This window comes from Glycine soja, chromosome 18 (genome assembly GCF_004193775.1).
Source record: "Glycine soja cultivar W05 chromosome 18, ASM419377v2, whole genome shotgun sequence".
Classification (NCBI taxonomy): Eukaryota; Viridiplantae; Streptophyta; class Magnoliopsida; order Fabales; family Fabaceae; genus Glycine; species Glycine soja.
Genome location: NC_041019.1, coordinates 457,720 through 471,975, shown reverse-complemented (window position 1 = coordinate 471,975; position 14,256 = coordinate 457,720). Strand labels below are relative to the sequence as shown.

Genomic DNA, 14,256 nt, shown 5'->3' with positions numbered 1-14,256 from the left:
GGTTCTAAAGAAGAATTAAAACATATACAAAACGTGCACGATCTTGAAATGTGAATATTGTAACATGTTTTCATCACCAATTACTATAAATGGATACGTTGGAAGAATTCTACGTAAAATTGACTTGTATGAGAGATTTTTAACATGATAATCGTTCATGCATAAATGATTAAGCACTACAAAAGACTGAAAAGAGTGTGGTTGTGAGAGTGAATATTTCTCATTTGTTCGATCTTAATTAGTGGCGTAAATGGGTAAGTGGCCGAAAATGCTAAAATAACCGCTTAAAAATTACACGGTGGCTCTTATCTGTCTGGGCTCGAAGAAGACCAATTGGTTTCGATTATTTGAGCCTTTGACCACGTGATTGTATATTGCTAGCCATAATGACTTAACTAGGCCAAATCAAAGTTGAATTGAGTCTTTCCTTGAGAAAGCATCAGCAGATATCTCACGCTGGCTTGATTATTATAATGGGCTGAATCAATATTGGAATATCTTTAGCTTAGAATTTTCAAAGTTAAACCAAATTATCATTTTAAAACTATTTTTCCTTCTATTGTGGAAGCTGTGGAAGGTCTTACTTTTTCACTGTTTTGACATCCGTCAACCATTTTTGCTTGAACATTATAAATGTACGTTTTTGTGGCGATATCCTAGCATTCAATTCTTCCAGAGGAATGGACTTCATGATATAATATAACCATTTGTCAAATAAGCATTAAGCTATTGTTTGATCATAGTATTCTTCTTTTGACTGTTTTCGTGGTCTTTTCCACCACTTATATGTATTGGGTTTGATGGGGGTAGATTTAAGTATTTAACTCCCCACCAAAAAAAGAAATATAAAAGACTTGATTTGATTACCTACTCAATCGGAGCTTGGAAGCCAGCTAACAAGCACAAAATTACATCACATATATAAAGGCGCACTACCAAACTAAACAATTCGACAAACCCACATCATACATGCCTTCCGTCTAATGCTCGAGAAATGAGCACCAGTGGTCAGCAGTAAATAAAATCACAACTTCTCATCAACTTTTAATCTCTAACTTACAGTTTTTAACTAATTTTTCAACTATGACCTAACAGCTTAAAGCAAATAAGACCCGTCCAAATTTATGTTTTGGTACTAACAACTAATTAAAGACATGCGCAATTCTTTTCTGGTTTGTTATTAAACTTTGAAATAAATAAATAAATAAACGGTAGTTATGCTTCCTTTTTATTAAAAAAAATTACACAGAAAAGTATGAAGTGATTATTTATTTTTTGTCTAAACTAAATGTATCCTTCACCGAAAATAATCTTGTTCAAGCCAAACTATTATAAATAGCAAATACAAAGTCATTGTTTAATTTAAAAACTGTGACACAATGAAATAGTCGAATTTGATTGAGTCAAGCATGGTGATACAGATTGCAAAAGGCCATAGTCAAGCTCAGCAACAAGTGTGGCCTTGTATTCAACAATTGTACAGTAGCTTCAAGTTTGAACACTTCACTATGACTGCGAGTGAGACAGAGCAATTCATTCAAATACAAAAAAAATGATTCACATTACAACCACAACCATGTGAGTAAATTCCACAACAAGCCAGAGCAACTCAATTCGATTCATCGCATTATCAATCAATTAATTACACTACGCGCTTTCTTCAATTTCATTGTTAGAGCAACAACAACAAAATATGCCTTCAAACGAAAAGAGGAGCAAAATTATATATATGCTTGTATAAGAAATCAAGAATCTGAATTACTACAGTAATACTAAGTATATGATTGGAACCTAATAATTAATTTGCCTCTCTGTTCATTTCAATACAAGTGTCAACGTGCACTTTATATTACATAATAATTGATCGATATAAAATAAAATAAAAAAGCTATATAAAATTAAAATGTTATACTGACGCTAAAATAAAAGGAGTAGTAGCAAGCGAGCAAGCGAGCCCAACGAATTGGTGAACTAATTAATTGGGCGGTTCGGCGGGCGAATCGCGATTTTCGCCGGCAAGGGTCGACCGGTACCGGAGCCGCCGCAACTGCTGCAGGCCATGCGACCCGACCCGGAGCACGTGGAGCATCCGACGTCGCCGTCGGACCAACGCGAGCAGAGGCACGTGACTCGACCGGTTCCGTTGCACGTGGGGCAGCGAGTGAATGGGCCTGCCATGGGCTTCTGGTCCATAACCGATTTCACCAGAACCGCTCCGGCTAGAACGCTAAGACCGGTGGCGAGTTGGCTCAGCACCATCGGACCCATGATTTTTGCTTAACGGAGATGAATAGAGAGAGAGAGATGAAGATTGAACGGAGGAAGATTTTATGTTATGTATGTGAAGTGTGGAATGAATAATAGGTAAGGAGAGAAAAATTTGTGTAAATAAATAAAAAGTGGTTGTGGAATTGTACACGTTGACGACACTGCTTTTGGTGGCTGGAAGAAGCTTTGGCTTTTGTAGGGTAGTGAAGATGTTTTTCATTTCCGTTTTGGTTTCTCATTCCAAACGCTAATTCGGACAGATTTTAATAATTAATTAATTAAAATCATTTTTATTTTTAAGTAAATTACACTCTGTGTTTTTTTTTCTAAATGGTACTCGACTTTCCTTCTTTTTTTAATGTAAAAAATTTTCTTAATTATTTAACTCACAATGTATTAGGATCTCTTCCTCTTAAACATTGTTTATTAATTTAACAGAAATATATTGATCATATAACTTTTAATCAAAATTTATGTTTAAAATATTCTTATTTTCTTATTCTTAACTCCATAAAAAACATGTACTACTTTCAACCTGAAAATATTTAAACACTCTTTTTTTTTTTTTTTTTGATTAGACAAATTCAGTTTTTTGTTGGACTTGAACTCACCTTGTTGGTACACATGTGTTAACACTATTTGTTTTAGTTTAACTTTTTTGCGTGTTGGGTCATTTCGTTGTTACATTTTTGTTCCTAGCACTGCGTATTGGTTGAATATGATCATTTGCTTCAAATTGTAGTGTTTTATTCATGCATTTGTGTTTTGAACTCCTTTCTTTGAAATATTTATTTTTGATAGTTAGGTGTTTGATATAATATTTCAATCAAAAGAAGGGTAAAAGTAATGGAAAAGAAAAAAGGAGGAATATCAAGTGCAATTGAGAAAAAACACAAGGGGTGTTGTAACAAAGATGTTAGAACAATTTCATATGGTTAGATATTTCAAATGACATTAGTTATCGACATTAAGAGAATGAGGTAAAAATAATGTAAAATAAATTAGGAGTATTAGATGCAATTAAAAAAAACCACATTGAATGCCAGTGTGATCTAAAATTTTCAACTATTTAGGTTAATTTAAAGTTTTTTATTTTTTAGATCAAATTATTTACTTTTACCATCCATTTTTAACTTTTTTTTTGTTTTGTAATAAAAAAAAGACTTTGGAGTGATTCATTTTTTTTTTATTTCCAACGATTTAATTGTTAACATGATTATTTAATATTTTCAACCTTTAAATTGTGTTCTTCCACATTAAGATACTGCTTTGTAAAATCCAAAAAATAACTACTCCTATATATTTTTGTATCCCTTTGGCTCCCTAGGCTGTTTCAAGAATGACAATTTCATACATTTAGTTTTTTTATGCTTACTTATTTGACACTGCGTGATTGTGTATTTCTTCATGTAATATTAAATATGTATTCAAAAGAAATTATTAAATAAAATTAATGTTTATTTAAAACTTAAAATAAATAATATGTACTTTAAGTATTTAGTGATTTCGTAAAAAAAATTATTTAGTGATTAGACAATTTATAATTATTTTTAAGAATATGATACTATCGAAGCATTTTTGTTTTAGTAAAAAAAAACTGGTTTGATTTTATGATTGAATTTTTTTACTGCAAATTTTATGATTTAAATTAGAATTTTGTTAACATGCATATGTTAAAACTTATTTATTGTTTTCTATTAAGTCATCTTAATTGTTTGAAAAAAATGTTTTTTTTAATATTAAATTTTTTTATTTCCTACCTTATGGCATCATGTTAAAAAAAAACATTATCAATTAGCTCGGTTGCTATGGCATTTCGTTGGCACGCATGCTTATGAAATTGTGATTTGTGACAAGGTATTTTAATGAAAGAAGTTACTTTGAGATTCATTGAGAAGATTTTTCTGCCACTTGGCATAATATTCGAACGATTCAACAAGGAAGCAAGAGGGGAAGAGCAAAACAATGGATAAAATTTGGGACCATTTTCTTCGTCTCAGACAAAATAATTAATTAGTTAACGTTCAAAATTTTTAGAATTGTTTATCCAAAATCCTGAAGTAACACAAATAGACATATTCACCACCTGTGGTAGAAGCTGACTCCTTTTGTGCAATTCATATTGTGACTGATGGCTATCATTCTTGCCATCTGCGTGCCATGTTTCTAGGACCATATTGGCAACCTCGAAGGTTAATAATAGAATGTAACAAATTTATGTCATTTTGATTTTTTCTTTCAATATTCATGTGTTGTAAAAGTTAGACGACCAAATCCAGTATGATTGACTTAGTAGTTAGTGGTAGAAGTTTAGTAATTTTTATAAGATTCTAAATTTAAATTTCATTGTTCTCATTGTACACATAAAAAATTAAATTAATCACCTTCGGAAAAACTTATGAGTTATCACGTGTAAATTGTTGTTGGGTGATTTATGATTTAGTTAGTATTCTTTTTTAATATTTCATGTAGTCCAATGTGGCGAAAACCATGCTGAATGGTAAATGAAAGGTTATTTATGATGTATGTTTTGTTTAAATTTCTTTTCACAGTGGCTTTCCAATTATTGCGTCCCAAGGCTAGGTGAATATTAAAAAAAAAATGGGTTGGGGAGAGAGCTTCCATTGAAATGGTGCATTCATATTAACATGCAATATGTCAACTAAAAAAGAAATAGGCTTTTAGTGGCTAAATTTCCTACTCTCCTATTATTATTATTTTTTATATAACTGCACATATGAAGTCAAGTTCAGCAATTGAATTCGTATGTTAATTTTATTAATTTTTTCCATGAAATGCTATTAGTAATCCTATAATATAGGTTTTTTTAGTAATTTGATCAATAATACGAAAAGTTATTTGTGAAATGGCACGAATTTGAGATGTTCCAAGTTTATTCCAATGTTATTCAACTTGAGATATTTCAATTTTACTGAAAATTGATTTATATTCCAGCTCATTCACGTGTGGTAAGGCATATTCAGAGTACAAATTGTTTCGTATGAAACGGTACTTGTTTTAATTTTAATGAAAGTTGAGATTCTCTTTTTTAAAGAATTCTGGGTGTCAAATTAAGTTTTCCCATGAAGTAGAATAAAAGGTAAATATACCTTTCTTGATTTTAACTTAAGGATCACAGAAAAGTGTAGTAACAAATTACAGTCAACAAATCAATCTAAATAGTTCGCACAAAAGAAAATTTTGGATAGTTCGTTTAGATTTAATGCATACGGATTAGATGCGCGAAAATGCAACTTAAACACACTTTTTCGGTCTCTTAAATGCCGTTTGGAATACCAAACAAATTATAACATTAAACAATTTGGTTGATTTGAGCAAAATGTTGAGATGGCCGAGTTGGTCTAAGGCGCCAGATTAAGGTTCTGGTCCGAAAGGGCGTGGGTTCAAATCCCACTCTCAACAACAATGTTTTTACTATTTTATGCGCTAGAAACAGATACCCGCTTATTCCAACTAACGTAGTATTCTTAACAAGATTTTTCGTTTGATACATCATAAGCATTTAACAGTTCAGCTTTGTTTGTATTCTAGTATCGTTGCTGTGTTGGTTTAGCTCTGCAGATACTTTTATTTTTATTGTATTCTTTGCTAGCTGGTTTTCTATGCACCCTTGATTAGTGATTATTTATTCTCTATGGTACCCTTTTTACTAATATATTTATCTTTGCAGAACAAAAAAAAAAACCAACCAACTAATTTCGGTGCTTTACCCTCCCTATCACTACTACCCATTGATTGAAAATGGATTAAAGCATGCTTGAGCTAACCGCGAAACAAACAAAATGTGTTTTTGGATCGGCATCCAGAACCCACAAACGTGGATCAAAAATATGAAAATAAGAAGCAATATAAAATAGCTTTTACCTTAACGTGGAAACCATACGTGCATCTTAGCTGAAGTAACGTGAAACCAGATCAAACAGGCTAAAAAGCTATTATTATCAAGTGTTACTTCCCAATTCCCCGACTCAACAATAGGCGAAGAAATAACTGAAAAGGAAAAGTACTTTAGGAATGTGAGCCTGAGGTTTGTTGGGACTCACTTGTCATATAAAACAATAATGAAGCAATAATCACGTTAAATGCAAACGGTACGTCATTTTTTGTTTCTTGTGCTAATAAAACAAAATTTCACTTTGAAAGAAAATAAAATATACAACTCAAAAAACTTGTCTGATATTGATGTTGATTCTAGAAGTTTGAATGTATTGTAAGAAACAAAGATCATCTTCACGCGTCAGCTGTGTCTCAAGATGGCCTATTTCAGCATTTTCTTTATCTGTGAAGATCCGAGGGACCCCTGCAACATAGATCAAAATCAACCCAATTTCCAGTAGTTAGACAGAGTTTTGAAACTGCACAAGTCAGCATAAGACATAACTCAATTATTAATCAAACATGTCAAAATTCCAAATGATAATCTTTATCCAAGTGACGCCAATCACGGTAATTTTAAAACTTCAAATGATCATATGAAATCACTCTCTGAATTAATATTTCACAGACTAAGTTTATAGGTGATGCTTACCATGAAAGCATTCCCTTGCATCTCCAGCCATAAGTACAACATCGCCACTTTGAAGGAACATTGCCAGGGGAGTATCCTCTCTGGATTTTCCTCCTAAAAGAAATATAGCTTTGCAGCCCAGACTGAGGCAATGGGGACAACAAACTAATTAGGATCCAAGTATACGTTCAATCTTTCTTTTGACCTGTTGATATCTAGAATCTAAAAAAACAAAATATTCAAAAGAAATTAACATAATACCTTAGACTAACTATAGGCTTGCTCCAATCTGCTTCCATGTCATCAAGGTGGCCACCCAATGTGTCCCCTGGAATAATATAGAAGATAAAGTGAGAGGTTGACTAGTAAACAACGAAGCAGACTGTTCTAAAAATTTGTTTAAAAGGGTTTTCTTTCTCAAGAACCAGAAAACATTCATTACTGCAAGAAAATGACATTTCTCGCTTACCAATGGTATGAAGAATTTCATGTTGCCACTTGCCATTGAATCAGAATTCAACTAAAAGGGAGTAAAACAGGACACATGGAACTATCACACAAGAAGGTTCATAATAAATATTTTCTTTAAGCATACCTAAGCCGAAGTAATTCACTATTGCAGCTTCAGGTCTGAATTCAACACCAGTAGGCAAAGCAGGTTTTGCCAATTGTTTGGCAAGCTCGCACAATGCTTCAGGGATTTTGTTATGTGGGAGAGACACATCATAATTCCGCTGCACACAAACATAATAATTTAGAGGTTTCTGTGAATGTCCAATAGGTGTATGACTTTTTTTAGAAGCTGAAATTAAAATATACCCCCTAATAAAGACCGGTGTGCATGTAAGTGATGCAGCCATAATAACTTCAGCAAAAATAGGTTTAGTCTGACATCTTTGTAACAGAGCAGAAAGAATTTCTACTAGCTAGCAAAATTTAAGATATATGTTAAGCAACCTTATAATAAGAACCTTGAATAACAGAAATTTATTGATCAAGATGAATGCAGTTCTTAAAGCTTGGGCTAGTTCTTAAAGCAATTGTCTTATATCTCATTCACACAACAATAAAAACAGTTCCTTTCTAGCTAAAACCAGATGGATGCTAAGCAATAGATCATGTGAGATCAGGATCAATAACCAGCTACAAGGTCCCCATAGCAAAAATGCACTAATATACTTCAGTAGACACAAAGCTATTCCAATTTCCAAACACAAAAATAAGTACATAACTAAAATTTAATTGTTATGGAGAGAAACCGAACCAAAAATATTTGATTTGGCGAATCATATCTTACCTTGGACCAATCAAATTGTAGGCCAAGGGTGCTCCATCGCAACTTTCGAAGTAACACAGAAGCAGAAGCTGATCTGCACTTTCTTGACAGCGCGTCCTTTTCAGTAGTAAACTTCCATTCCTTACCATCTTTATGATCTATATCAGTATCAGTTTCAGATGAAGTAATTGGAGAGTTGTCTTCAACCAAAACTTTCCCTTCTTTAGCCGCAACAAACACATCCTGAATAGGACCATACATGGCATTGTGATTTGTTCTGTTCGGTGGCTGCGGAAAATCAGTCAAACTCTCCCTGATCAAACTACATTGTCTCTCTATGCTTAATGCCCCAGGAATAAAATAAAAGCCTGCAAATTAAGTATCACCAAGTGTGCTTGAGTTCATTAGTTACAAATGCACTTTGGGATTAGTTTTTAATTAGTTATCCCTGTCATGCAAGTAGTTGAAAACGTGCAATGCAAGCCATTTGTTTCTGGTTACTTAGATAAACGACAAATAAAAGAAAGAAGAAAATACCTGGGCGATTTTGCAAAGAAAAAACTGGAGAAGTGAAGTTGTCGTGAAGAACGATAACACCCGGAGGAAGCACATCGTTTTGGAGATAGCATTCTAGAATAGATCTGAAGTCAAGGACCTCCGTTAAATCCACGGGTTTAGGTAGCTTTTTCCTGTTAAGAAAGGGAATTTCAATTAGAATCTGAAAGAATCAACGTTCAATTCAAAGGAAATAAAATAAAATAGTAAAATACCTTTTGTTCTTGGAAGAAGCATTGTTGTCGTAGTAGAGCTTGTACTTCTTCTCTGCTCTTCTGAACGCCGTTCGTTCCGAATCATCTCGGTCATTCTCGGTTCCGTACATCGGAAAAGGATCCGAACTCACAGAAGAGGTTAGGGTTTCTTTTTTTTTTTATAAATTAAATAAAGATTTAATTATCCATTTAATCCTTATAGTTTTCAAACTTATCTATTTTAGTCCCTATAGTTAATAAGTGGTTTTTTTTAGTCCCACTGGATTACCTCTTAATTCTCAATCGGTCCCACCGTTAAAATTGTTTAACACTATTAAATTATTGTTGCCAAGACTGCACCTCGCACCATCAGTGACCCCTGGCCTCTTCACTCCCTTCCACTTCTCCTCTGTCAACGGAAAAACCTCGTGCGTTGTCGTCGATAGCGGCCTGGTGACGAACAATCCGGCAACAGCTGCCGTCACGCACGTCCTCCACAGCAAGCGTGATTTTCCGTCGGTGAACGGCGTGGAGGATCTCTCAGTCCTGTCCATCGGAAACGGAGCTCAGGCAAAGAGAATGAACAACACCGGCGAGTGCTCGACGTCGACGGTGGTTGACATTGCGCTCGACGACGTTTTCGAGATTGTTGACCAGATGCTAGAAAATACCTTCTGTTGGAACTGTACGAACTATGTCAAGATTCAAGTACGCCATTAATCACACTATTTGGTTCTCTAACAAATGGGGAAAAAATATGAAAGCTAAAAGAAAATGAAATTAGATTCTCCTCGCTACTTCTTGTTCCATGTTCGATGTACAGGACGAGGAGATCCTCCACGCTGTTCACCGACGGGAAATCGCTCTTGTTGTGGAGGACGTGCGTGACGACAGCTATCGGATTGTTCATCATCAGGCTGCCGTCGACGGCGACGCACAAGGTTTTTCCGTCGACAAAGAAGAAGTGGAAGGGAGTGAAGAGGCTAGGGGTCGTCGACGGTGCGAGATGCGGTAGTGGTAACAATCATTTAACGATATTAAATAATTTTAACGGTAGGGACCTATTGAGAATTAAAAGATAAACAACAAGGAATAAAAAAAGCCACTAAAGACTAAAATGGATAAATTTGGAAATTATAGGAACTAAATGGCTAATTAAACCTTAAATAAAATATGAAAAAGTCAATAAGATCCTCATATGAATGATTATACACAGGGGCATTAGTGAGAATTCACATTGGTCCTTATCGAAAAAAAAATCTGTGTTTTCCGAGGGTAATGGAGATGCTTATATACTAGTACCAGGAATTTATCGTATGTTGAGGAAAATAGACGGAAAAAATGGCGTGCAGGAGCATGCTTCGTTCATCGATTCTGGTGGAACCCTTCCAATTGCAACCTCTTCATTTTAGTAACAGACCCGTTAGGGCTTATCCGTTTCGCCGTGGCAAAGGACTAACCCTCCGTTGCTCCAGCAACGAGACGCCGTCGTTTCAGGACGATCAGGGTCCACCTCAAGAGGCCGTGTTGAAGGCCATTTCCGGTAATTCCATCTTCTCAACTATTTAATTTAATCTATGCTTAATTTTTATAAATTGAAATTGAAAATTTCATTGATTGGTTAAGTGGTTACATTGCAGAGGTGTCTAAGGCAGAAGGGAGGGTTGGGCAAACAACAAACATGGTTATTGGAGGCACCGTGTCGGATGATTCTTCTAATGAATGGCTTACTTTGGACCAGAAGGTACTATTTCATTAATTCATTCATTATTTAACTGTTCGCTTGCTTGGTTTTAACAGTTTCTTTTTGTGTTCATGTTTTTGTTGTGTCTTGTTATGGCAATACTTTTTGTGTTATTAATGTGTGCTGCGCAGGTGAACTCATACCCAACTGTTCGGGGATTCACTGCAATAGGAACTGGAGGGGAGGACTTCGTTCAAGCCATGGTTGTTGCTGTGGAATCCGTAATCCAGCAGCCCATTCCTCAGGTGTGTATTCATACCTCAACACGTTCGTAGAACCTTGGAAATTGGACTTATTTATCTGAAAATTGATGCACTGATATATAGTATGAACTATGATCCAAATGACTCTGTTTTCTTTATAACTAAACTACCTTCCCTTGTGAACTTAGCTTCTTTTCCTATACAATACGGCCTGTGCTAATTGTAATGGTAATTGGAACTGTGACATGTGCATGTCTAATAAAAAAAATTAAAGTTTTTTTCAATTTTGTTACTAAGTTTTGCTTCAGTCCAACTGTGACGTCATGATTATTGATGGGTAACATAGTTTTGTTTGTTAGGCTTGTAAATTATCATTCCAAGGTGGAGCCATACATAGTATATCTATACAACTAACTTTAGAATAGAAGTTCATTGTGGGTAAATAATCAATAATCAATATCTACACAACTAACTTTAGAAGTTCATTGTGGGCTGCAACTTTTGATTTGCATAGTGTTCCTCATTTGTTGGTTCTAAGATCACATGTGAATATCTGTTATTTTATCTACTAAATAGTTCTGGCTTGTAGGTTGCTGAGCTGTTCCAAATAGTTATAACAATACCAAACTACTAACTATGTTGACCTGTTAAATAACTCGCTTTGACATTTTACCATTGGGGTAAGAAGCTTGAAAATAGAAATGCATCCATAACTTTCAAGGATGTGTTCAAAGTTTCCAATATGGGGTGTATTGCCTCTAAAATCATTCAAGCATATGCTTTAAGTTTCCCATGTGAGGTGTCATCCCCCTAAAGTCTTTTGTGGAAATTGGTCAAAGGAAAGGAAAACACACATACACAGACTTTTAAGCATGTGCTGACCACATTTGGACCCAAACTTTCAAGCATCTACTCAACTTGTGCGCGCTATCCAGCATGTGCCCAAAGTTTACAATATGAGGAGTATTCCCCCTAAAATCTCCTGTGGAAGTTGCTGAAAGGGAAGGAAAACACACACAATTTGAAACATGTGCTCGAAATTTCCAATATGAGTTTTACTGCCCTAAAATCTTTTCTGGTAGTTGCTCAAAGGGAAGGAAATCGCACACACAATTTAAATCTAGATGGGGCATAAAGCTATAAACTGAGTAATCATCAGTTATGTAATACTCCTGAAAAGTATCTTGCTCATCTCTCTTACATGTGTGCAAGCACACACTCATACACACTAACACATGGAATCTTCTTGATCGAAACCATTAATCTAGATAGAGCTCATACTGAATAATCATCATCTATGTATGGGTCTGAAAAGTATATTGCTCCTCTCTCTTACTGTGTGTAGGCACACCTGCACACACACAAACTTAGTTTTGTTGACTTAAATCATAAACCTAGAAGTTAGCATCAGCCATGTGTTAGATGCCTTTTCTTGTTATCTTGTGACTGGATATAGAAATTGCCTTTATCCTCTAATATTTGGTTGGTAGTTGAAGATCTACTCTCCCAAAATAAGCAAACTTTACTAGCCTTTAATTGTGTTTCAGTTTCCTATTACTCAAGATGTTTGGGAATTTGGGACTGGATGACCAATGGGAAGATGCCGACCCAAAAAAAAAACAATGGGAAGATGCTTTTTTACCTGCATTGTGCAAATTACTTGCTACAGTAATTCAGTGCCAATATGACCTTAGAAGCATTTAATAATTAAAATTGATAATTGTGCCCTTTTCAGTGACAATGAATTTGATTGCTCCTTTGTCTCACACCAAGTCCCTAACACTTCAAGGAAAAGTGTAGTCCATCGTGACTAAGTACTCACAAAATGGACTGACTGAGTTCATTAGAATTTAGAACTTGATTTAACATTTCTTCAATAAGCTCTTCAAATGAAAGTTTCATGAGTTTAAATGTGAAGCTTATTGAAATAAAGCTAAAAAGAGCTTATTTTCACAAGCATCTCTAGGAACCTTATTTAAGTTAAAAAGAGCTATAATAGGAAGGTCATAAGCCACTTTCACACGAGCCCTAAATAACTTCATCCAAATGCTCCCAAATTATATGGTAAACTTGCATGCTGTGATTGCCTTGAAGAGATAGATACAGGAAGAGTGTCGAAAATTGCATCAATAACTATTAATATATTACATCTACACTTTTATTTGGTGGCTGATGTTCATATTTTAAGAACGTTAACATCTTTGTTACAGGGACGTGTGAAGCAGAAGTTATCAGCAAGGGGCAAATATGTATCTGTAAACATTGGCCCTGTCCAAGTTGTATCCAGTGAACAGGTCTGTCTGTCTTGTTTACTTTTCTCTTTTGCTAAAGATGGATTTTTTCGTAAAAGAACATGCAACATCCATTTGTGTTATATATATATATATACACTAGAATGAGTTTCCCTGCAAATGATTCTTGGTAAATATACCTTTGATATGCAATGTTGTGGTTTTTTTCAGGTCCAAGCTGTATATAATGCCATGAGGAGGGATGACAGGATGAAATATTTTTTGTAGTCTGTTAGATTTTGTATAGAATACAGTATTACCAAGGGATGAATTAACGCGTATGCCTTCGAGTGGTTAGGCTGATTTTGTTCTTTGATTAATCCATTATGTCATTGCAGTCAGATGTAATCCTGATGCAAATTGGATCTCTTCCGTATTTTGCGAAGATGTATGTAATTAGTATGATTTGTTACCCATAGTTATAACATTATAAGCATTATATTCTAGTGTTTGGAGTTGAAGGGGGTTGGTTAGTCGTAGTTTGGTGCCTTGACTGCATATTAGTTTAGTTTAATTTTTGTACGCGTTATTGAGTGTACGAAACAATTGGAAAATGACAGGTGATACTGATACACGCTATGAAATATCTATACTTTGATGAGAGATGTAGAAATGTGCGTCCACCCCTATCACAAGATGATAATGGAGCGTGGAGATGTGGCTCGTATTTGGATTTACACTCTGCTAGACCGCCATATACTAATTTCATTCCTTTATTTTCAAGTTCTTATTCTAATTTCTTGAGTGAAATTTTCGAATCTTTACTACGTAATAAACTTAAAGGGAAACTGTCTTGAAGACTTGAACTGAGAACTATTTATTTAAAGGAAAAATTGATGTTTCTCTTATTTCTGCTTTAGGTAATCTATCTTTTCTGCTTTTCACCCGAAATGAAAACTCATTGCGGAATATAAATATGAAGTGGATGGTAGGAAAATCTGACGGGTGTGTTCCAACTTTCAAATATAATCCCATACCTTGCTCTTTGCAACGATTGGCATCTTTAACCAGTAATTTTGTTTGCTTATTCTTTTGTCTTCTTTTTTTTTTTGTCAACTCTCTTTCAATTGTAACTTCTCTTTCACATTAAATCATTTTGTTTGAACTAATTTGAGTTATTGTTCCTTAAATGAAAATACAAACAAGTGAATGGCACATATCTAATCTAATCAATAAAGGAGTTTCACCTCAATAATG

The 14,256-nt window shown here is 34.6% G+C and overlaps 4 protein-coding genes and 1 non-coding gene across 5 annotated transcripts; 3 read left to right on the top strand and 2 right to left on the bottom strand.

Moving 5' to 3' along the window:
• Window positions 1-1,694: 1,694 nt before the first annotated feature.
• LOC114395043 (chaperone protein DnaJ-like) lies at window positions 1,695-2,411 on the bottom strand. Its single transcript, XM_028356730.1, has one exon. It carries the CDS (start codon window positions 2,266-2,268, stop codon window positions 1,972-1,974), a length of 297 nt encoding a protein of 98 aa, XP_028212531.1. The 5' UTR covers window positions 2,269-2,411; the 3' UTR covers window positions 1,695-1,971.
• Window positions 2,412-5,610: 3,199 nt separating this feature from the next.
• Window positions 5,611-5,691, top strand: TRNAL-AAG. Its single transcript has one exon. It is a non-coding gene; the product is annotated as a tRNA-Leu (tRNA).
• A 585-nt stretch (window positions 5,692-6,276) lies between these two features.
• Window positions 6,277-9,003, bottom strand: LOC114395440 (alpha-ketoglutarate-dependent dioxygenase alkB-like). The gene is made up of 7 exons (XM_028357223.1): window positions 8,843-9,003; window positions 8,610-8,761; window positions 8,094-8,440; window positions 7,392-7,530; window positions 7,058-7,124; window positions 6,818-6,939; window positions 6,277-6,589 (listed from the first exon to the last, which is right to left on the bottom strand). The coding sequence occupies exons 1-7, from the start codon at window positions 8,950-8,952 to the stop codon at window positions 6,450-6,452; spliced, it is 1,077 nt and encodes a 358-aa protein (XP_028213024.1). The 5' UTR covers window positions 8,953-9,003; the 3' UTR covers window positions 6,277-6,449.
• Window positions 9,004-9,187: 184 nt separating this feature from the next.
• LOC114396160 (probable inactive patatin-like protein 9) lies at window positions 9,188-9,836 on the top strand (the record flags this gene model as incomplete). Its single annotated transcript, XM_028358055.1, has 2 exons — window positions 9,188-9,529; window positions 9,645-9,836. Coding segments are annotated over 2 exons (534 nt in total), but the record flags the coding sequence as incomplete, so codon positions are not given.
• A 297-nt stretch (window positions 9,837-10,133) lies between these two features.
• LOC114395111 lies at window positions 10,134-13,662 on the top strand. The gene is made up of 5 exons (XM_028356815.1): window positions 10,134-10,364; window positions 10,462-10,565; window positions 10,697-10,810; window positions 12,979-13,062; window positions 13,231-13,662. Exons 1-5 carry the CDS (start codon window positions 10,163-10,165, stop codon window positions 13,285-13,287), a joined length of 561 nt encoding a protein of 186 aa, XP_028212616.1. The 5' UTR covers window positions 10,134-10,162; the 3' UTR covers window positions 13,288-13,662.
• The last annotated feature ends 594 nt before the right edge of the window (window positions 13,663-14,256 follow it).